This window comes from Suillus clintonianus, assembly GCF_016758775.1.
Source record: "Suillus clintonianus strain FC179 chromosome Unknown DEU56scaffold_52, whole genome shotgun sequence".
NCBI lineage: Eukaryota > Fungi > Basidiomycota > Agaricomycetes > Boletales > Suillaceae > Suillus > Suillus clintonianus.
Genome location: NW_024539276.1, coordinates 147,955 through 168,259, shown reverse-complemented (window position 1 = coordinate 168,259; position 20,305 = coordinate 147,955). Strand labels below are relative to the sequence as shown.

The 20,305-nt window shown below is 49.2% G+C and overlaps 7 protein-coding genes and 1 non-coding gene across 8 annotated transcripts; 4 read left to right on the top strand and 4 right to left on the bottom strand.

Moving 5' to 3' along the window:
- The first annotated feature begins 341 nt into the window (after nucleotides 1–341).
- Nucleotides 342–3,247, top strand: DEU56DRAFT_812987 (uncharacterized protein). Its single transcript, XM_041353635.1, has 6 exons — nucleotides 342–623; nucleotides 688–903; nucleotides 962–1,494; nucleotides 1,549–1,779; nucleotides 1,832–2,476; nucleotides 2,532–3,247. Exons 1-6 carry the CDS (start codon nucleotides 487–489, stop codon nucleotides 3,146–3,148), a joined length of 2,379 nt encoding a protein of 792 aa, XP_041206843.1. The 5' UTR covers nucleotides 342–486; the 3' UTR covers nucleotides 3,149–3,247.
- Nucleotides 3,248–3,339: 92 nt separating this feature from the next.
- On the top strand, nucleotides 3,340–3,886 carry DEU56DRAFT_914273 (uncharacterized protein; the record flags this gene model as incomplete). The annotated part of the gene is made up of 2 exons (XM_041357610.1): nucleotides 3,340–3,501; nucleotides 3,560–3,886. The coding sequence occupies 2 exons, from the start codon at nucleotides 3,340–3,342 to the stop codon at nucleotides 3,884–3,886; spliced, it is 489 nt and encodes a 162-aa protein (XP_041206842.1).
- Nucleotides 3,887–5,334: 1,448 nt separating this feature from the next.
- DEU56DRAFT_448381 (nucleoside phosphorylase domain-containing protein) lies at nucleotides 5,335–6,813 on the top strand. Its single transcript, XM_041346254.1, has 4 exons — nucleotides 5,335–5,540; nucleotides 5,594–5,615; nucleotides 5,681–6,216; nucleotides 6,265–6,813. The coding sequence occupies exons 1-4, from the start codon at nucleotides 5,416–5,418 to the stop codon at nucleotides 6,560–6,562; spliced, it is 981 nt and encodes a 326-aa protein (XP_041206841.1). The 5' UTR covers nucleotides 5,335–5,415; the 3' UTR covers nucleotides 6,563–6,813.
- An 81-nt stretch (nucleotides 6,814–6,894) lies between these two features.
- DEU56DRAFT_448386 (uncharacterized protein) lies at nucleotides 6,895–7,926 on the bottom strand. Its single transcript, XM_041346255.1, has 4 exons — nucleotides 7,472–7,926; nucleotides 7,343–7,424; nucleotides 7,166–7,286; nucleotides 6,895–7,117 (listed from the first exon to the last, which is right to left on the bottom strand). Exons 1-4 carry the CDS (start codon nucleotides 7,804–7,806, stop codon nucleotides 7,065–7,067), a joined length of 591 nt encoding a protein of 196 aa, XP_041206840.1. The 5' UTR covers nucleotides 7,807–7,926; the 3' UTR covers nucleotides 6,895–7,064.
- Nucleotides 7,927–8,886: 960 nt separating this feature from the next.
- On the bottom strand, nucleotides 8,887–11,212 carry DEU56DRAFT_448401 (TIP49 C-terminus-domain-containing protein). Its single transcript, XM_041346256.1, has 8 exons — nucleotides 10,968–11,212; nucleotides 10,697–10,916; nucleotides 10,323–10,564; nucleotides 9,964–10,269; nucleotides 9,753–9,913; nucleotides 9,562–9,702; nucleotides 9,151–9,512; nucleotides 8,887–9,093 (listed from the first exon to the last, which is right to left on the bottom strand). The coding sequence occupies exons 1-7, from the start codon at nucleotides 11,160–11,162 to the stop codon at nucleotides 9,344–9,346; spliced, it is 1,434 nt and encodes a 477-aa protein (XP_041206839.1). The 5' UTR covers nucleotides 11,163–11,212; the 3' UTR covers nucleotides 8,887–9,093; nucleotides 9,151–9,343.
- Nucleotides 11,213–11,258: 46 nt separating this feature from the next.
- DEU56DRAFT_812957 (uncharacterized protein) lies at nucleotides 11,259–12,827 on the bottom strand. Its single transcript, XM_041353634.1, has 4 exons — nucleotides 12,569–12,827; nucleotides 12,485–12,521; nucleotides 11,819–12,437; nucleotides 11,259–11,758 (listed from the first exon to the last, which is right to left on the bottom strand). The coding sequence occupies exons 1-4, from the start codon at nucleotides 12,787–12,789 to the stop codon at nucleotides 11,448–11,450; spliced, it is 1,188 nt and encodes a 395-aa protein (XP_041206838.1). The 5' UTR covers nucleotides 12,790–12,827; the 3' UTR covers nucleotides 11,259–11,447.
- A 109-nt stretch (nucleotides 12,828–12,936) lies between these two features.
- DEU56DRAFT_t78 lies at nucleotides 12,937–13,040 on the top strand. The gene has a single exon. It is a non-coding gene; the product is annotated as a tRNA-Met (tRNA).
- Nucleotides 13,041–15,368: 2,328 nt separating this feature from the next.
- Nucleotides 15,369–16,892, bottom strand: DEU56DRAFT_953128 (uncharacterized protein; the record flags this gene model as incomplete). Its single annotated transcript, XM_041359183.1, has 5 exons — nucleotides 16,351–16,892; nucleotides 16,210–16,267; nucleotides 15,685–16,148; nucleotides 15,445–15,638; nucleotides 15,369–15,406 (listed from the first exon to the last, which is right to left on the bottom strand). Exons 1-5 carry the CDS (start codon nucleotides 16,506–16,508, stop codon nucleotides 15,369–15,371), a joined length of 912 nt encoding a protein of 303 aa, XP_041206837.1. The 5' UTR covers nucleotides 16,509–16,892.
- Nucleotides 16,893–20,305: the final 3,413 nt, after the last annotated feature.

The window sequence follows — 20,305 nt, the reverse complement described above, 5'->3', positions numbered from 1 at the left end:
TTCTACACGCCAAACAGCAGAACAAGATCGCGATTATGCTCGATGGAGAAAAAAATCACGGCGGGCGAGGGTGGGGTACGCCGACTCACCTGTCAGATTCATGATGGAGCATGATGGAGTCTGATGGAGTCTGATGGATTCTGGAGAGTCTGGACCATGTCACAGCAGGTATTGCGCAATGCGCGTCGAATAACAGAGCTTGGTCTCTCTATTATGCTCAATGGAGTAAGAATCACGGTGAATGACAGTGGGCGCTTGTGGGCGACGTCGAAAAAAGTTGACGTGATGGCTGAATCAGACTGTCAAACTGTGGTTCGGCGCTCAATTGCAACCGTGGCTCTTAGTAACTCATCTCCGCAAGCATCTATTGTGGCCAGTTGTGGCCTCAAAATGTTTGAACGATAGCAAAACCGATAGCGTTGTTCTATTAGCTTAAAAGCGAGCATCTATCGTCATTGCAACTCACTTTGTCTTACGCTCTTTATCATGGTTGGCAATCCTGCTGGCGCCACTGCGCCAAAGACGCCTACTCACGGCGTTAAATCTGAGCCCAAGCTCAACTCCACCCCACTTGCAGTTGGCTCTGCCGCTATCAGCGAACATATTAGTGCTGTAGGCGTTGGGTACGTTCACTGTCTTGTCGCTGTGGCCACCATATGTTGTTATTGAACTTAGTCCTTCACGCAGCGTCCGAGATGTTCATCCATGGATCGCACGCGACGTTGAGGACTACAAGGAATGCGCCGTCGATAAAATGCTGGCTGAGCTCCTTTACCGCTGCAAAGATAACTCAAAACCACTTCCTGACAAGTCGACACTGCTTGATGATTCCCTCAAGGCCGTCCTGCCCATCTGCAACGAGGGTAACGACGCTCAAATCATCAAGAACCATCTGGTTACTCTGTAAGTCAGAACTCCAAATCCTTTGGAATGATATTAACAGATCAATGACGCTTTGAAGTTTGGGCTGCCCAAAAGAGCCTCCTATGTACGTGCCTTTTATCAAAGCTGCAAACTGTGCGCTCGGTCGACTGAGCAACCTGGACGCGCCTGGACTGGTTCCTTATAAGGCGCAAAAGGATTCCGAGAACATCTTATTTCATCTAAACGACCCATCCCCTATTTATCAAACGTACCAAGGCAAAGATTCCAAACGCTGTCCCGACGTCGTCGTCGTCTCCCATGCAATCGCCAAGGAGGTGGGGCAGATTAACGCAAAGAAAATTTACAAGGCGGGGTTGTGCAAGCCCACCCGCAGGTTCGAATGGACGGATGTTCGAACGACGGTGGAGTTCAAACATACGAAGGCTGCCCGTACACCGCCGCCTGCGACTTACGCAGCGAAGACTTACGATATCTCTGAAGCGAAGAAGTTTATGAAGTACCAGAGGGAAAAGGAAAAGAACGACTCTGCTAACGAACCTGAGCCAGGAGTTCCAGCGCCTTTGTCTGCTAGCGGTGCTGCTACGGGTTCGCGACAGACATCGAATGCGGGTAAGCTATCCAGCATGTCCCACTTATGCTTCCTCACGACCATATGCGATACAGCAGGACGCTCAAACCTATCTGAGCCACCCAGTAACAAAGGAGAGAAGAAGCGTTCCTCTACTGGTCCAGCTGACGTCCGCAGCAGCAAGAAAGCCAAACTCGGAGTCGATGAACCGAACGAGCCAAAGGAGCCTATAAGACCTCCTCCTGTCGTGCAGAATGGTTTGTACGCTGCGGAGATGTTCGCGGCCCATTTTGCACGGCGGAGCGTCATCTCTTACATTGTGGAGGGTAAGTTAATGAAGTGCTGCAGGTCTCTCGTGACATTGATCACTCGTACCAGACGACATGATTTACACGTGGTACTTTGATCGGCAGGGCGCAATTCAATGCTCTGGCATCAACTTCGTCCAGGACCTTCCCCGCTTCATGGTTTTGCTGCTTGCTATGCAGCGAATGCCATACGCAGAGTGGGGCTACCACACGCTACGTGAGCTTGAAAATCCGGGCGATATTCGGGTCGAGGACGAAAAGATCGGAGAGGTTGACCTCAAATTCAATCTGACGTCTAACAAGCGCACCACTCACTTTGGTCTGCGCGGACGTGCAACCACCATGTTTCCTGTGGAAAGCAAGAAGTTGTCGGATCTGGTACCGAACCTCCCTCACCATAACCCTCATAACCCCACCAAGGAGCTGGTTGCCAAACTCTATTGGCCAGAGGATGCGCGCGAGAGCGAGCCTGACATTCTCAAGAAGGTGTATAAGATTGCGGAGACCGACGCGAGGGTGAAGCACCACGTCCCGGAAATGGTGTGGTTCCATAAGTTTGAGGATACATCCACGGCGAACATCAGGAGCGCGCTTGGACTCCAGGACCCTAAACTTGGCAGGCGCATCTTCTACATCATCGTGTTCAGAAGGCTTGAGCCGATCACGGACTTGTGGGACACGCAGTTCCTCAGCACATGGTGGCATGCCGTCGTTTGTACGTGTCCTTTCTTCTTGCGCTCCTTATTTTTCATTAATACCTGCGACACCAGGCCATTATGCCCTCTGGGAAGGATTTGTCTATCATCGCGACGTCAGCCCTAGCAATCTCATGGTCTACAAGACCTCAGATGGTCGATGGGTTGGCGTTCTCAACGACTTCGACTTATCATCGACTCAACATATTCCCTCGGGCCAGGAGCGCACAGGGACAGTACCTTTCATGGCCATGGAACTTCTCACAGAGGCAGCCATCGAAGGCCAGGTCAAGCACCTGTATCGGCATGACGCTGAGTCATTCATATGGGTCCTGGTCTTTGTCTGTCTTTGTTATGAACGCGGCATGTTCATGGGCAAGGGCGCGCCGCTCAATGCGTGGCTGAGAGTGGATGCAGACGGATGCCTCAAGGAAAAAACTAAATTCTTCCTCTTTACTCGTAAAACCATGAAACCCACGTCATCGCACGAAGATAACTGGAAAGTTGCGCGAGCTTGCCTTCGTCCTATCCGCTCGTATTATATGGATCCGGACTCAGGCTCTGAGAGCTCTGAACCTGAACCTGCCGTGCTGACAGACGCCGATGTATTTGAGAAATGGCTTGACAAAAAAATACTCAAGGCAAAGACACGGTCACCGGAGCTCACGCGGCTCATAGACGCCCACTTGTAATCTATGTACATAATATATAGAAGTTGTCACCTTTACACGCATTTAGCGTGCAGAGTCCTTCGAGCAATATAATATGAATAGCAGCCTCGAGCCCCCCACTATGACCGATATTGTGGAGATGCCTTGATACCCTAGTGCAGTAGTATCATTCACTATGAAGATATAAATTAGCAACCAGGAGGGCGCTAGGAATGGATGACGTTGAATACGGCAGCCGCGTTTTATACATCGTTGTACTATCCAGAAATCTTGCAATCTCGAAGTTGAACGGGGACGAGTTCCTGAGCGCATGTGTTAGTTGGTCAGACCGCCGCATGCGCATAGCCGTTACTCCAGCATGGTGGCAAATCGTCGTTTGTGTGTTATTCCTTAGCTTGGATTCTTCATTAAGTCGATTGACTACGACAATAGGCCATTATCCTCTGGAAAAACGGTGTTTATCACTGCGACGTCAACCCCAGCAATCTCATGGCATACCGGACTCCAGACGGTCGACTGGTTGGCGTCTATCATCACCTCGAGATAGTACCTGAGGCCATCATGAGTCATGAGCCTGCAGGGGCACCACCTTTCATGGCGCTCGACCTTCTCACACAGGACGTCATTGAAGGCCAGATCAAGCTCCTGTACCAGCATGCCACTGAATCATTCGTATGGGCCCTGATCTGGGTCTGTACTTGTTATGAAGGCGGCATGTTGAATTCATCAGCAAGGCCACACCGCTCAATACCTGGTTGAGAGTGGATGTGATCGGATGCCACGAAAAAGTAGCTTCTTATTCTTCGAGTTGTTGGACCATAGCACCCTCGTCATCGCACCAAGGGATCTGGGACATTGTGCACTATTGCCTTTTAACTATCGCCTCCCATTATGAGCCGAATTTGGCCGCCTTGATACCCACACTGAGACGTCAGACATGCCCCGGAATTGAGAAGAACATACTTGGGGGCAAAAACACTGTCGCAGGTGCTCTCAGATGTTCGCCTGTAAATTGGGTAGTCTGTAGTAGCCGGCCTCCAAAGGGACACGATCATGCAGCATATCTCGAAGCAGCAGGAATGTTTCTTCAGCATCACGGGTGCCCGTGTCATGCGTACATTCGTGTAACTAGCAAATGAGCTTCGTTCCAACCCTTCGCCACCTGCATTTCAATGCACACCCATAAATCACCCAACAATGTGGTACGACTCACAAAGATATGCGCCAATCGCACTCGGCCTATGATAATTCGAACATTATCGTGAGCAAGAGTAGTGATTACGTGTAAGAAGATCCCGGTAAAAGTAATGTTACACGAATTGGTGACGATTAAGGGGCAGGGCCGCACAAGGAAACTCATGTGATCCCTTCTGCGATGCGTACATAGCTCGGCAGAATAGGTCTCCACGTTGAGCGACCCTGTCATCATAGGACTTTCGTGAACCAGTCAATTGGGCTGGCGTCCTCTATAGTCAGAAAATGGCCCGGAAAAGACACTTCGTACCGTTTTGTCATGGGTCATAGCCAACACAGCCCTGCGCAAGAGACGCCGATTGACAGCAGCACAAAAAATTGCTGCGTGACACGTCTTAATTTCCATTTCATATTAAAGAACGAAGGGCTTTTTGCCTTCTATTGATCTGCCTAGCGTTGCATGCCCCTGCATGAATAGAGTCTGCATCTTCGACATGTACACACTAATCCCGCAGGAGCACAATCCGCTAGGGGCAATGCGGTCGTCGCAATGCCCTAGTCATGGCTACATCTCCGAGCCTTTAGCAGAATAGTTGTTCAGTACGCTTCATCAGAGCGGCAGGCGTGGTGCTACTCACAAGAACATGCGCCAATCACGCTACTACCTCGTGGCCTATAATGATTCAAACATCATCGTGAGTAACAGTATTGATTTAAGACCAAGAAGATCCCGGTAAAAGTAATGTTGCACGAACCGGTGACGATCAAAGGGCAGGCCGCACAAGAAAGCTGATGCGATCTCTTCCGTGATGTGTAGCTCAACAGAATAGGTCTGGTCGGTACGCGTTGAGCGACCTCGTTCATCCTGAGGCTATTTCATTTGAATCAGACAACATCCAAGTCCAGGAGGAGGCCGCTCAGTTACTAACGGTTAGCGGTTGCTAATTCATAATTACATAATTGGAACTTATCCTTATTTGATTCGAAGCTTATCTCAATTTCCTGCTGCCATCGATCAAACGTTTGTTTTACAACTTGCAAAATAAAATGTCTCAATATCACCTCTGCTAACTCTTCATTCTGATATCGATATCATGACCTCCAAGGATGGTTTGTCCTGCCTTGATTCAACCGTAGTCACACCTCATGACAGCTTTGCAGTGCTCGTTGGTGTCATCGGTGGTAGTGGGCTATATCATCTTGATAACCTGACTTTCGTGTGAGTTGTGACCTGAACGACTTATGTTCTGCACCTCACGACAAACTCCTCAGGGAGAAAGTTAACCCAGAAACTGTTCGTCTTCCTCCAGATCTAAGAGTCTCCATGATCTTAATCAATCTGCATTGCTGTCTTTTTAGCCTTGGGGATACCCATCTTCGCCCATAACCATTTGCTCGCTACCTTCAGGATCCAAGATCGCTTTCCTCGCTCGTCACGGGCATCACCACTCGATTGCACCCTCAGCAGTCCCTTCTCGCGCCAATATCGCCGCTTTGAAGTCTTTGGGAGTCCGAGTTATTCTCGCATTCAGTGCTGTCGGCTCTCTCCGCGAAGAAATCACCCCAGGATCTTTTGCCATTCCTACCCAGATCATCGATCGCACGAAAGGCATACGTCCGGCTAGCTTCTTTGAGGGCACGAAGATCGTCGCTCATGCTGCTTTTGGTGATCCATACAGCATGAAGTTGGCCCGCTGGCTGGAGGTGCGAGTAGAGAAGGCTCTTGCAGACGAAGGCCGAGGAGTGGTTCTCCACAGGGATAGGTGCATCGTTTGCATGGAAGGTCCTCAGTTCTCCACCCGGGCCGAGAGTATCATGTATCGAGCGTGGGGTGGAGATCTCATTAATATGAGCGCTTTGCCCGAGGCGAAGTTAGCTCGGGAGGCGGAAATGAGGTGACTCAACCATTTGCTTTGCTTTGACTCGACTGAGAATCTATTTAGCTACGCGTTAATCGCAACTGCCACAGACTACGATTCATGGCGGCCTCATTCTGAGGCAGTCACTGCTGCGGAAGTGTTCAAGACCCTGCAGGATAATGCTAATACATCGAGGCATGTTGCAGCTGCTGTTCTTGAAGACCTTCACGCTGCCGCGTTGGATGGGGACATTCTGAGTGAAGAAAAGGGCAGCATGCGTTTTTCCATCATGCCGAGAAGTGGCGAACAGGACCAGGAAGATATCAAGAAGCTGGCTTTCATACTACCCGACTATTTCACGATAGGCGATGTTGCTAACTAGATGCTATCATCTTAGTGTTGGCCTAGAGTGGTGTGCAGATTCACCTACGATCTGGGTTTTCTTAAATACCATATATCTCCTTCAAAAATCAATCATTTCACCGCCTGGCAATCCACATGTGGGAAGAGCTCTCGGCAGGTGTTGGCATAGCATACCGGCTTGAAAGTAGATGCGAAGTAGTAAGACTACTAGTACTAGTTTGTTCTACCGAGTTAACTTTCTTCGGTAGTTATTGTAAGGATCCGAATAAGCAAATGAAAAGGAACAATTAGGCTCGAAGAGGACGGAAATCAGGGGATGCGGGGGCCGTAAAATTCTGCTCATTGCAAGAAAGAAAAGGATGCGGTAAAGATCCTGCCTGATCATCGGGTAGTGTCCACAGCTGGCTGGTCGGTGATTATCCCCATGTCAGATCTGTGCGACAGTATGAAGTAGTTAGCATGACTGCGAAGCTCGCCTCGGTGGGCAATTTTGGGGTATGAAACGCGGCACGTTTGTGTATCTACAGGTTGTGCTCGGCAATGTAGCGCATGATGAGGAGCGAAGCCATGATGTCTGATGGTTGAGTCAGCCACTGTCCAAGAACACACAACAGCAACCTGCCTATGGAAAGATGACAAAATGATTCGTGAACGGTCAGAGTGTTTCCGGAGACACCGTAAGCTGGCATGTGTGGTTGACGAAGATCAAAATGAGCGACAAGGTAATTTTCTTCTGAAATGCACTGTGGAAAAGACAGTTTCAGGGGCATGTTAGCGGAAAAAGCATAATGTAACGTACCGACCACTCATGACCGTCTGCGCTGTGGTACTCCCATCTGTATTCCCGGCCATCACTCGCCCGAAATTTTCTGGAGAGAGATCTGTGGTACATCAGGTTTGGCTGCAGCAACACAGGAGAACAGCATACCCTCCGAAAAAGGCCGTCTTTCGTAGGTATCTGCTCATCGGCATCGTCATGCTGGGCGCAGGAGGGTAGAAAAAGCTGATGTTTCCTAGGCCTCCTGCAGTGCCCTCTGCAAACTCGAGTATCACTGAAGGTTGCCTCTCCAGATGCCGCGTGTCACCGTGCCGAGTGGAACGGCGTCCCATGTTGTAAATGGCCAGAACGCTGCCATTTCTGGCAGGAGAATGCGGATGGGGTACGACTCGGATGAACATGCGATCGTAGATGTCGTCATAGTCCGAGCCAGCTATGTGGCCTGTTCGATCCTCAAACATATAGGGCATTTGAAGAGGTCTCATAACACTTGTCGAGGAGTTGAATGATATAGAAGTCGGGGCGCGAATGCGAAAATAAAGTATTGACCTGACCGGTCCCTCTTATATAGCCTCGCGCGCTTCATGACCTGTGCGGTCGCTTCCTCGGGTCAGTCAGGTCCAAAAAGGGAGCCAACTTAGACTCCAGATAGGTTGAGTTGTTGGCGCGCAAGTGTATTCTGGTTCTCGCGGAGTTGCAATTTGCCCTGACAAAGTACCACTGGATCATCTGTAGAGCGGAAAAGGACACCTGCCTTGGGGTACTGGTCGCGTCATTGACTTGGGACAGGCAATATCCCCAGCTTGTGAGGCACGAGCCCGTACACAGCGGACAATGGTTGCGATTGATTGCATGGGACTATGTCGTGGCTGCCGAGCCGAGCAGTGAACAATAGGATCTAACCTTTGCTGTGTACAAAGTTGAAGCACGATGCCAATCCTTACGTTATTGCCCTCAAAGGTAATCCAGGGAATGGAAGCCTGCAAAGTCAAATGATACATCCAACCAATGAAGTGCACGAGACGTCCCACCTGTAGTCTTGCCCCACTACGAACGTGCGAAACTTCTCCACTTGCTCCCTTTTTCAACAACATGTGTTGATTGGACATGTCACGGGCTCAGGCTGACAACGACGTGTGCCTTGCGCAAAGCGCAGGAACCAGGACCGGGAAACCTGCGCAGTGGCACCTATGGCTGCGCTTATGAGAACACCGGATCCAGGCGCCAGACTATGTAAGCTCTTGCACTCACAGGAATGGTGATCGATGATCTTAGACCCCACGCTCATTGTAAGGGAAGCACTGCGTTCAAGGCCCAGAATCGGTGGCTTGGCAAGCATGTCAATAAAGTGGTTAGCTTGAATACATTGCTGACTGAAAGGTTGAGCACGAGCGTAAGGTGTCAGGGAAGTCGTGAGAAGCACGTGAGAGGCATACAGTGGATTCTCTCTAAAAATATGACCATATGATAAGTCAAGTTTCAGAGCATAACGACCATAAACATGGTTAGTAAGAGCCAATCAAAAGAGGGGAAGTGTTGCCAGGATCATTAGTAACCACTCGGCGCGCTATAGCATTGTGGGAAGTAGTACGCCCTACGATGTGGAGCGTAGAATTGGGCTGGAGTCGGAAGTACTCCAAGTAATTAGGTGATGCGTAAAGTGGGGAAAAGGAGTCCAGCCCTGGGCATCGATGGGTTTCCCTTGGGGTTCCCCACTGGTTTCCCCGCTGAATGCCGCACAAAAATTATGAAATAGAAGCACATGATTTAAACTAGTTTGCACATGCACGTTGGACAGTGAGGTGACAGGGCAGTAGTTCGAGACTCACAGTTTCGATGCAGGGCTGAGTTACTGACTTCGTTAAGTTACACACTCTTCGTCATTCAAGAGACAAAATGATAGCATCCAGAGAAGGCATTCTCGTACGAGCAGCAATTTAGCGATCTGAACACGAGACCATGAACAGAATGAACAGGATAATATGGAAGCGTACGGGAGAAGCCGTTGGCAGGGAACGACATTCACCACATCTTTCCCCCATCGAACCCACCGTCTGCGCCAATATTAGTTGCAGAAGTCTTCGCATCTAAGAACAGCTCGTTCATCTCCCCAATATCCTCCACTTCTATCTGGTTTCTTCCGGAAAGACCGGCGAGAATTGAAGCTGGTGTAAGAAGTTGGAGAGCATATCTGTAAAGACAGTCATGAGAAATTCACTGCTAATTGACATATCTCGTACCGCATGGATCCTCGTTCGCCCTCCTCTGCTATTCGCTCCAAAACCCCAGAACCCAGTTTGAGACCTTCGACGTTCGCACGTAATTGTACTACCTTGCCGATTTGCTCGCGATTGTATCCATCGGTCTTTACAATGAGACACCTTGTCAAGGGAATCAGTTGAAAGTTCCGTCATGAGGTTTGCAGACTAACCGATCCAACAAGTCTACAGGGATACCATGAGGTGAGACAACGTCGGTCGTCCCTCGCACTAGTGCATTTCCGCGATTGGTAGCAAGTATTACAGTAGGCGCCATGGGCGATTCAAGGAGGGCATTGAGATAAGTGAAGCACTCGATATCCAACATGTGTACCTAAGGAAAATGTTTAGCATCGTCCCGACGGAACGTGAGAAGACAGATACCTCATCAATGAAAACTACGCCCGGAACAACCTCCGCAACGCCCTGGTCTACGTAGCCTTTCACTACCTTGTTAACTTCTCTTCGAAGTTTATCTGTCACCTCCGTCCTTCCGCTCTTCACGAGGCTACCCATGACGCTCATGATGTCTTGACCGCCTTGTGGACGTGCATTGGCGGCATCAAGATCGCCGAGGGTAACGTCTTGGACAAGCTCTTTGCGCTTGTGAACGTCGCCTTTTGGTAATGGTACGTATGTCTCGGATTCGAGGTCGTAGGAGGAAGCATATGCATCAGAACGTCCAACTCTCTGCATGAAAGGAAATCAATCTGTATACCCTTGATCAAACAATACTGACATACCTTGACTGCACCTGTGTTGGCTTCCACATAGATAACATCACCGACCACAATTTTTTCTTTGAGGATTGCTTCATAGATGGTGGGATCTAGTCGCAGCTGCTTGGTACCTTTGACGGTTTTGAGACCAACGATAACATGCGAGACTGTTTTTCCGTATCCGCTCAATGGGTTCTCAGATTCTGCGGGTGTGAGTTCGGTGACCTCTCCTTCATAAACTTCCTTGGTTTCTTTTATCCGCAGACCTGTCGAAAAAGGATGATTTGAGCGTGAATTCGTAGATCCGAGCCAGGACATAGGCAACGCCATCTGTACCACAACAAAGACGCGCGTTCACGAGAAACCTCACAAGAACTCCAAATATCTAAGATACTCACCGATTGCCCTCCTGAACGATTCTGCAAGTACCTCCGTCTTCTTCACCTCTGTGCTATACACCTCAGAACCAACCATTGGGCAAAAGGGCACTTTGGCGCCGAGTTCGTGCGAGACTGCTAGAGCAAGGGCTGTTTTTCCTGTTCCAGGCGCACCTACAAGTAGTAGCGCGCGTCCCGAAAATTTGCGGGATTTGATGAGATCCACCACCACACCACATGCCTACGAGCTTTGTCAATTCCAGGCGAAGGAGAAAAACGACGTTATTATAACCTCTCGAGCATTAGTTTGGCCTATGAATCCTGCACCGTCAGGTGCTGCAAGGCCTTCTGATGTGAGCCCCAATCCTTTTATGTGCGAGTGAGGAGCGATTCTGGAAGAACGAGCATTGGATGTTGCGGAAGGTGGGGGTAGAGCATTGTGAGCGACAGGTGCTGATGTAGATGGTGTTGCGCTTGTTGCTTTCATGATGGCTTTTCCCTGAGTCGCGTTGAAGCGCGACAATCGTGACTTGTCACATCAATATTATGTCAGCAGGAGGTTGTTTATTTCTAAAGCCGTTGCCAAACAAACCCCAATTCCATTACCTCGAGAAAATCGAGGATCTAACTTCTGCAGTGCTATTTTCATCGTGTTTTACATATGTAGATGGTCGATTAGTGTGGTAGCACGACAGTAAAATTCACTGGCAGATATCCTGCAAACCATGCACTCGACGTATCAACTGCTCTGTTCGAGTCGTCTGAACATATGTTACCAGTCCGCAAATCCAACAAGCCTCCCGTCCCATGTCCACCAAATCATCTCATCCTCTTCTGGAATTTCTTCGCTCGATATTATTGCCGAATCTTCGATTATTCTCTGTCGGCTGCGAATCCATACACCTTCCACCTTTCCGCCTTTCTTTTTCTTCTTTATATCATCTCTTGTAGGATGTTCACCGGATTCCTCAAGAAACTGGTCTAGCAGCGCGTCAAAAGCACCGCTGAGGGTTTGCCTAGGCACCCATGCCGGGTGCATAAATTTTCGCGGAGCACGCAGCACTATGTGCGTCTGGGTCGGAGCTATGTCCGGAATAGCATCAGGGTGGGTGTAAAGGAATTGATAAGATGGGCGCTACTTACCCATTTCGCTGGCCATGCCCTGTCCATCATTTTCTCCGCATGCGCTTGCAAGGGTGCGAGAGAGCAAGCGTTCGGCAGTGCGGTGGGCTTCCAGTTCTTGGGCGTAAGTGTGAGGCAGTAGTTGCGGTGGTGGAGGCGGGGAAGAGGAGGGAGATGGTGTTCTAGATGGTGGTGGGGAGGGTGCTTGTGAAGATTCATCGGACTCTTCATCGCCTGAATCATCACTGCTATCACTGCCACCTTTTTCGTTGAAGTCGGCTTCGCCATCACTATTGTTGTCCGAGTCAGACTCCTCCTCATTATCACTTTGTTCTTCGACATCCTCCGCTCCCTCCCTACCAAGTTCAGATGGTTCACCCGAGCAATCATTCCGTTCTCCCCAGACCTTTGCTTCCAAAGCATCCACTCCCACCATTACCTTGCATTTGGCGGATCCGGGCGTGGGACCAAGAACGACTGCAAGGTAGGCACGACCAGAGTTTTGAGCATCTTTTCCTGGTGTCCCACTGCAGAGGGCAAATGCCGTAGATAGTGCTGTGAATGTCGTATTGAGGTGTGACGCGAGGGTATCAAATGAATTGAGAAGCTCCTGGCGCTTCTTCGCAGCTCGAGACGTGGCCTTCGTTGGGTCAGTGTTAAATTCAGATAAATTGGCAGGGCACATACATCGCCACCAGGCATCCGTGCCATCTGCATGACAGGGCTATACGATAATTAGCAAACGATTCGATTGCAATCGTTCGAACTTACAAAGGAACCTGACTCTTCAAAAACAGCACATGGCCGACCAAGCTAATGCACAATCTGGCGGCCATAGAATCTGTCACAAGATCGGCGTCGAGTATGATGGATGGAATCTTCGTAGGAGGTGGAGGCATTGGGGCAGGCCGGCTGTTCGTACAGGTATCCTCTATTTCTTCGGGAGGTTCGTGGCTTTCTAGCTTGCAGTCAGAGAGTGCGAGGACACGCATGATCGGAGGTGAACCAAGCTGGACGAGGTGACACTAGGTACATGTGACGTCACGCGCTCAACGCGTTTGCGTCACGTGCCAGATATTGTTTTCATACCCCCAACTTGCCCCCAACTTCAGTTGTGTCACAACGTCCATCATACAGAAGCCCTGATGGCTCAGTTGGTTAGAGCGCAGGTCTCATACATCTGTATGACCGGTATTATTATCGGGCAATCCTGAGGTCGCAAGTTCGAACCTTGCTCAGGGCACATATAGTTTTGCCACTCGATCACGAGGTGCCAGGGCAATTATCATGTGGACAGTGGACACCTTTCTTTGACAGCCGCTCCAAGGCCGAAACAGGCCCAGTCAATAATTGGAGTGGTGATTGTTTTCTACTGAAACAAGTTTTTAGGTATGCAACACTTTTTCGATCGTCTGCTGTCGTGCTACTAGCCTTTGGATCCGCGTGCCCCTCCCAGTGTGGTCATTTTGATATTTGGTGTTCATTATTAGCAGGGTTCGGTATCGTTGTAAGCTTTTATAGAGCGCAGCCCCATAAACGGCATCGGGCACCAGGGCCTCCGGGTCTCAGGCCGACGACAAACCATCGCAAGAAGGACGTGTGGCCAGGTTGGTCTCATAGATGTCATAGGGCGGCTCAAGCTGAATTCGACTATTTCTTGGGATTCCCCAGTAGTAAATCTTGCTACAGTGCGGCCGCCAATGTAACGTAAGTATCACACATGGCGCGACCTGTTACTTATATAGTCAAAGGCAAGTATAGATCGATGCCCAGGTGTCCTTGTCAAATCAGACAATGCATCGTCAATTTCGTCGTCTTACAGGGATACTTTGCTTTGCGTTTCAATTGCGCCTTCGCCGGCGTGTTATCCACTACCATTTGGATCGACGCTCGTTGGGTGAGTATTGGTCGAAGGCTCGTGTAAGAGTCCGCGTTCGCTTTTCTTTTCTTATTGCTGAGGGCGTATCCTACTAGAAGTGCCGCACAAGACACAATTTCATTTCATAGTATCACGCAGGTGGTTCCGAACTTCCCGTGAGACATGTCTCGAGGCTTCATGTGAGTTGTGCTTAGCTATGGTGCTGTTTGAGCGTTCTAATGTGCACTTCGCACTGAATGGAGGTGGGGGGGTCGAAGACACTCTTTGCACCAGTGTATAATTATGCATTCATGACATGCTGTAAATTCTAACTAGAATTAAGGGCGACGGATATCCTTCAACTTCAAAAGGTAATATGTTTCACAAAAACACCTAGCAACCCCGCCGTCAACCTGACCCAGTCTGGTTGCAGTAATAATAATACTAATGGCAATTCAGATCGACCGTGCTCCGTGCTGGTGAATTGAATCGTGGCACTTACCATAGGGAGGACAGTGTAGCAGCAAGCTGCTAGGTAGCCACTTGTACAAGGCTGTGAGTAGCTTTGGCACTGCTCATCATTAACGCTCCCCGGCTCAGATAAATTCTTCACAACACAGATGAGCACCAATGTATTTCGCCGTTCATTAAACCCACTCACCTCCTCGCAGCAGCGGGCTGTGCCTGTACCACAGTTGGTCGAATTGGATGATGCCTTGACACTGGCTTGTGAAACGAGAAGAAAGATGGCAGGAACTAGGAAAACACGAACGAACATGTCAATTGGCGCATTGAAACCTCAAATGAGTGCCATTTGAGCAAACGCGGCCATCGGCCTATCGCCTGAATGTGTCCATTTTACTGCGGAACTGAAACTATGAGTTAGCCAGTCTTGGCGAAGGGTGAGTCTAAAGTAATGACCCAGACTTGATCTCACAGGGCGATTGCCCATAGACTTCCATGTGGGATAAAATTGCCACTGCAGCCCAGTAGACAGGCTGTCCGATTGGTGCTTGCTCCGAGGAGGAGGGGGCAGGCAGGGGGAACTAGGATTCCGACTCCCAAAACAGAGCTCCACCCAGGACCGGGCTAAACTTACAACTATTCGCGGCGAAGCTTCGTTGCCTACCATCCAGGATCATGCACAAATCATGCCACCAATTCAAAGGTGGCCCATCTGACTCTGATCTCTATAAGGTTCCAATTGATTTATTCGGTTTAAGGTGCCACTAGGTGATAACGCCATCACTTCGCAGCTCCACCCGAAACGAAACCGATAGCGGACCGCCGTGTTGACGAGTTCTGGCATGTAATTTATCCTTCGAACACGTCGTACTAGCGAAGGGAACGTTCTATCATCGGAACGGGCGTCTGAACTAAGTTCATGTTCTGGTGAATTTAGCACCGTGCTGATTCCTCGTGATAATGACTGTTGTCCCGACCAGGTAATTAGCCGCCTTCAACCCCCGTTTTCATAGGCTTTGCGCGACAGCTAGAATTCAAACCTGTCATCTATCCTAAATTATCTTGCCACATCATTCACCCTGAGCCATGAGGGCGAATCCAGAATCCAAAAAGCGAGGCAGGTATGAGTAGAATGTTAACCTCACCATGCACGTCACTATTCGATCTGATTGGGCGACCGGCCAAAAAGGTGATGACGGAGCTGGGGAAGCGAAGAACGGAGGAAGTAGTCATTTGACGTTGGGTCACTTATGCAACGGGGCAGGCTACGTTCGGCTCAGGATGACCTGGGAAAAGAGATGTGGTGTTTATTGGTTGCAAGCACCTTCTAGGGCAGTCAGGCGTTTTATATTGGATTGTGGTTGTGCGCCGAAAGGGTGGGAATCAAGCTGCGGGAGGGGGATGATTTGTTTCCGGTAGATGTGGCGGACATGATGGACTTTAGGCCGGGGGACAAGGGCAACTCGAGCGAGCTCAGTGGCCTCGTCTATGTCAGGCAGGATGCCCCACTGCTCAAATCTGTTAAAGAATACGTGCAAAACTAAAAAAAAAAAAAGCAAGGAACTTGAGTGAGGCTGTGCCTTGAAGCACAGGAAGGTATGGCAGATACTCTACGCGTGTCAGAACTTTGGCAAACTTCCGGGGCTGCCAGTGCTTGCCCATAGCACTGAATCTATATCCGTCTTGAAAAGTTAACCATTCTATGGCGGTAGATATGTCGCCGTCTAGCCACCTCTTCAACTGGAGACCCGGACCTCTCTCGGACAGCGGCGGTTGCATCTTTTCATGTGAATTGTAGGATTGGATGGACAAGGAGACACGCAGGCTGCCACCCGGTGGGTACGTCTGGCCAAGTATGGTATCCAGCGATAAATCGAGGTTTATCGTTATCGATACGGCAGTCATTAATATTTCATTCATCGGCTGATATAGACAATGGTCTTCGAACTGGCTGTCATCGATGCTGAGGAGTATGTTGAACGCACGAGCGTATGATATCCGCCCAGGATCTGAATCATCCGAGTCCTTCTGCACGACGAAAAAAAAATTAGAATTCAGAAAAAGCAACGCGAGAAGAACCGCGACATACCTGGTTTATCTCGTGCGAGTCGGTATAGACGAATAATTGTGTGGTTACTATGCAATGCCTGATATAGGGGTTAACGTGCTAGAGATTACAGAGACGACATAATGGCAACACTGTATCAGCGAATCTTGTTCGCACGCGTACGAAATACGCAGGCAGAGAGTATTAGTATGGTCTAGGTGAGCTGGATTTAGAAGGGATACTAGTATAAAGGGGGTGATGAGAGTGCCAACAGTGTTACCCTTCCGTAATATTTCGGTTCCCAAATCTGCAGAAGAGAGAATTTCTATATTTCTATACATGCCGCAAGGAAACTGCTAAGATGCCGTGCCCTATTAGTTGTGCTTTGCGAGGTGTGGGGAGGTTGGGTGTGTGAGCGTGTAGAGACTGCAGGACATTATTATTGCTGGGTGTAGTCGGCAGGCAAATGCCACGGATGGGCGAGGTTGGGCATGGGAATCAGGGCAAGGGACAGCGAAAGGTGCGAGACTAAGCAGCGAGAGTTCTGGTGAGCACTCGGCAAGGGCGCCAGCAGACGCGTAACGGCAGGTGTTGAACTGTATATACGAGATGGAAATAACTTGACAATGGGGTCTTGACCTCTACTGGTGAGCTGATCCACGTACCTTGGGAGGAACAGAGTTACCAGTCCCCTGTTACTCTTCCGAACTTTTTCGGTTCCCAAACATTGCGTAAATTTGAAGTCCGAGCATGTGTCATAAGGAGAAGTCAGCAATTTCCTCAGCATAATTGCTGCAGTGTTCCCTTGAGCTCGCACTACCAAGTAAATCAACTTGTTTGTTGCTCAATTGTCGCTGGCCACATGCTTTGGGGTCTGCATGGTGCAATCATCAGTACCTTGTCAGTGAAGGACTTCACATCAGGTAATTAAGTTATGGTTTACTCACAAACCTTCATTAATATTAGAAGTTCTTGTTATCATAGGCACAGCTCCGTGTACCCATTCTTCACTAGTGTTATCATTTTGATGTCTGCGTGCACATTTTGGCCAGTATTGTCGTCGTAGCCGCGTAGCGTGACGAACGGCCTCCGGGTCAGGGAAGCGAATATGTGAGGTTAGTTCTCGTATTGCGATTTGGTATATATGAAGCTCTTGACCTTGCAAGCCTTAGGCTCGAGCTAAAACTGGGCGGCCCTTTTATTTCGTGGTGGATATCGTTAGATCCGGCTCGGGAGTGTGGTTTTTGGAGTTCCCTTCGTCGATTTCCTCCCAGTCTTGCCAACTCAATCTCTGGCAGTGCAGGCTAACCTAATAAACGCGGTATGACAGAAATCGATTATCATGGTATACAATTAAAGTTATATTGTTATGCCGCAGGTTAGTTTTGCCGGTACTCTGTCGATTTCATGGTCTCAATCGCGGCACTTGCAGGGGTGACATCCTCGGGCCTTCTACTGGATTTCCGCCAGTTTGATATTTGACAGGTTTGACGCTCGTCGACAATACTCGCTGGGATATTATGAGATTCCGCGTATCCTAGGCTGCACAAGGCAAATCCTCCTCCGTATCACGAGTCTTCATCTTGCTACGCGTTGGGCTTACTGGTGAGGTGTTTCGTAACTTCAAATTGAATGATATCCGTCAAGGGGTCCAAGACTTTTATTGCATCAAGAGTGGAATATTATGCATTCATAACAATATTATGGTATAATCCGTCCGAAAGTCCAACCCAGCCAATGTCCTTCAATCACAAAGGTACCGTACTTCAAATACCGAGATACCACTGTTAATCTGATGTAGTCATGTTGCAGTAATAATAGTCCTATTGCCAACTCAGATTGACCGCGCTGTTGAATCGAGTCGTAACGCTTACCGTGACGGTGTAGCAACATGATGCTACGTAGCCACTTGAGCAATTCCCTGAGTAGCTTTGGCACTGCTCGTCATTAACATACCCCGGCTCAGATGAATCCTGTTGCAACGCAGTTAAGCAAATATGTCTTTCTTTGCTCATGATTCTTTCTCACCTCCTTGCAGCAGCGAGCTTCGCCGTTTCCACAACTGGTCGAATTGGATGAGGCCCTGATAACAGTGGCCATAACATATGCTTGGGAAAGGAGAAGGAAGATAACAGAAATGGTAGAGATGCGAACGAACATGTCTATGGGTATCGAGGTCTTAGTGAGTGCTGTCCCATGGGCAGACGCATCCTTTTAAACCTGTTGACCAGCGGTTTTCGAATGAACTCTTCCATCTCGCCTTGGAGCTGGCACTATGAATTGCGCAGATTAAAGTAGCTGAAACTAAAATTTCAATGAATGCATCCCTGATGTCACTAGGCCCTAGCCGAGGAGTCCCCGAGGCTGCATGGCATTAATTCCATGTCAAAAATCGCCACCGTGGCACGTGGTCAGAATGGGTGGAGACTTGTCCATCGAAAGTAAGTTCTATGAATTACGTCACTCCCGCACTCGTTAAGATTCACTGCGCCTTGAAACGTGGTCAAACCTCATATTTATAGACTCTACACAGCAGTCGAGTGCTGAACATTCATGCCTGTTGTTATGGTAAATCACCTTGCCGCATCACTCATCTCGGGTTATTCAATGAGACAAGTATTGTTAGAAGTCAAACAGGGACCTTCCTGGGACCCGATAAGTATTCATCCGGCAAAATTGACCAAACGGCGACGCACCTATGACGCCAATGGCTTTGATGAAGTTCCAATCAAGCCAATAGCCGAAGCCCGAGAAGTCTCGTAAGCACTCGTAAGTGCCAATTTTCGCTGCATTTCCGGGGAGTTCCATTCCATTCTCCTGCTGCCAAAGAGGCATGGAGCGATCATAACTGTCTAGCTAAACCAAGACTAACGTCATCGAGCAAGATATCGAAATATACCACGTGAGCAACCACCATAAAGTCGGCCGTATCCGAGCGTGGCAGTGACCAGAATGGCTAGTGGGAGGCAAAGGGGTTATATGTCGATTAGCCTTACCGGCGGCTCGGAAAAAGCCCTCTGCTACGTGACCGAGATGAACGTCCATTTGACAGTAACAGGAGCTGGTGCAATTTCGACTCAAAACAACCTTGGAAAGGGAATGCGGTATTCATTCATTGCAAGCACCTTGAAGGGAGTCGGGTTTGATATTGGACTGGTGGTTGCGCGTCGAAAGGACGGGAATCAAGCTGCGGGAGGGGGGAGCTTTGGTTCCAGAAAACGTGGCGGACGTTATGAAATTTCAAAAGGGCCAGGGGGACAAGGGCAGCTCGAGCGAACTCAGTGACCTCATCTTTTTTTCAGGCAGATGGAGCACGATGGCTCATCCAGGTCAGGCAGGATGTCCCACTGGTCAAATCTGTCGAAAAATACATGTATGAGACTCCAAAATTAAGCAAGGCAAGGAAATTGATTATGGTTGTGTTGTGAAGTACAGCAAGGTACTTGCGTCTGAGTCTTAGTGGCTTGCAAGCGCGACTCTTGACCACGTGGAGTAGACTCTCGTTGGTGTTGGTGTTTTCTCTCCTCATCATCCCGGAGCTACAATGATCTCATAAAACGAGAGGGGAAAATTTGGGGAGAGGAGGCACTCAGCGCGTGTCAGAATGTTGACAAACTTCGGGGTTTCCAGTACCTTGCCCATAGTGTGATATGGGCATGCAAAAGCCTAATATATAGGGGTGAATGTACCATCAGAGACTACATAATGTTCGCACGCTACATAGCCAGAGAATATGAGTATGGTCTAGGCGAGGAACACTATAAAGAGTAGGCTAGGCTAGAAGCAATTTCCCGATAACCAGCGGCCTATTCTGTATAGATAGCCTCTTGTCCTGATGCATTGGAGCCACGAGAAAGTCTGGGTCAGGGCGAGACGATCGAGACATTGAGCGCATGTGCACGAAGGCTTACTTGAGACTTGATCAAAGCCCTCGGGGATGTGAAAGCATGCTTGGAGAAGCACGGTAGTGGGACCATTTTCGTAGTGAATTTTGTGTATGATAAAGTTCTCAAAAGTTGCGGAGATGCGGAAGTGGAAGACTGCCGGAGTGCCTTGGGGGAGTAAGCATTTGTATCGGATTGGTGGTGGCGCCGAAAGCAGGGTGCTTTGGTCCCAGAGAATGTAGTGAACACTATGG

What these genes read in the sequence shown, in the direction of transcription:
- DEU56DRAFT_812987 (XM_041353635.1), top strand. Translation starts at nt 487, where the DNA reads ATGGTTGGCAATCCTGCTGGCGCCACTGCGCCAAAGACGCCTACTCAC. An exon ending in ATTAGTGCTGTAGGCGTTGG is followed by an intron (nt 624 to 687) that starts GTACGTTCACTG and finishes TCCTTCACGCAG; the next exon opens with CGTCCGAGATGTTCATCCAT. An exon ending in AAGAACCATCTGGTTACTCT is followed by an intron (nt 904 to 961) that starts GTAAGTCAGAAC and finishes GACGCTTTGAAG; the next exon opens with TTTGGGCTGCCCAAAAGAGC.
- DEU56DRAFT_448381 (XM_041346254.1), top strand. Translation starts at nt 5,416, where the DNA reads ATGACCTCCAAGGATGGTTTGTCCTGCCTTGATTCAACCGTAGTCACA. An exon ending in AGAAAGTTAACCCAGAAACT is followed by an intron (nt 5,616 to 5,680) that starts GTTCGTCTTCCT and finishes CTGTCTTTTTAG; the next exon opens with CCTTGGGGATACCCATCTTC. An exon ending in GCTCGGGAGGCGGAAATGAG is followed by an intron (nt 6,217 to 6,264) that starts GTGACTCAACCA and finishes GAATCTATTTAG; the next exon opens with CTACGCGTTAATCGCAACTG.
- DEU56DRAFT_448386 (XM_041346255.1), bottom strand. Translation starts at nt 7,806, where the DNA reads ATGAGACCTCTTCAAATGCCCTATATGTTTGAGGATCGAACAGGCCAC. An exon ending in CAGACGGTCATGAGTGGTCG is followed by an intron (nt 7,287 to 7,342) that starts GTACGTTACATT and finishes TCTTTTCCACAG; the next exon opens with TGCATTTCAGAAGAAAATTA. An exon ending in ATTTTGTCATCTTTCCATAG is followed by an intron (nt 7,118 to 7,165) that starts GCAGGTTGCTGT and finishes CTCAACCATCAG; the next exon opens with ACATCATGGCTTCGCTCCTC.
- DEU56DRAFT_448401 (XM_041346256.1), bottom strand. Translation starts at nt 11,162, where the DNA reads ATGAAAGCAACAAGCGCAACACCATCTACATCAGCACCTGTCGCTCAC. An exon ending in GCCAAACTAATGCTCGAGAG is followed by an intron (nt 10,917 to 10,967) that starts GTTATAATAACG and finishes CAAAGCTCGTAG; the next exon opens with GCATGTGGTGTGGTGGTGGA. An exon ending in GCGTAGTTTTCATTGATGAG is followed by an intron (nt 9,914 to 9,963) that starts GTATCTGTCTTC and finishes CATTTTCCTTAG; the next exon opens with GTACACATGTTGGATATCGA.
- DEU56DRAFT_812957 (XM_041353634.1), bottom strand. Translation starts at nt 12,789, where the DNA reads ATGCGTGTCCTCGCACTCTCTGACTGCAAGCTAGAAAGCCACGAACCT. An exon ending in TTGAAGAGTCAGGTTCCTTT is followed by an intron (nt 12,522 to 12,568) that starts GTAAGTTCGAAC and finishes ATTATCGTATAG; the next exon opens with CCCTGTCATGCAGATGGCAC. An exon ending in CACGGATGCCTGGTGGCGAT is followed by an intron (nt 12,438 to 12,484) that starts GTATGTGCCCTG and finishes GACCCAACGAAG; the next exon opens with GCCACGTCTCGAGCTGCGAA.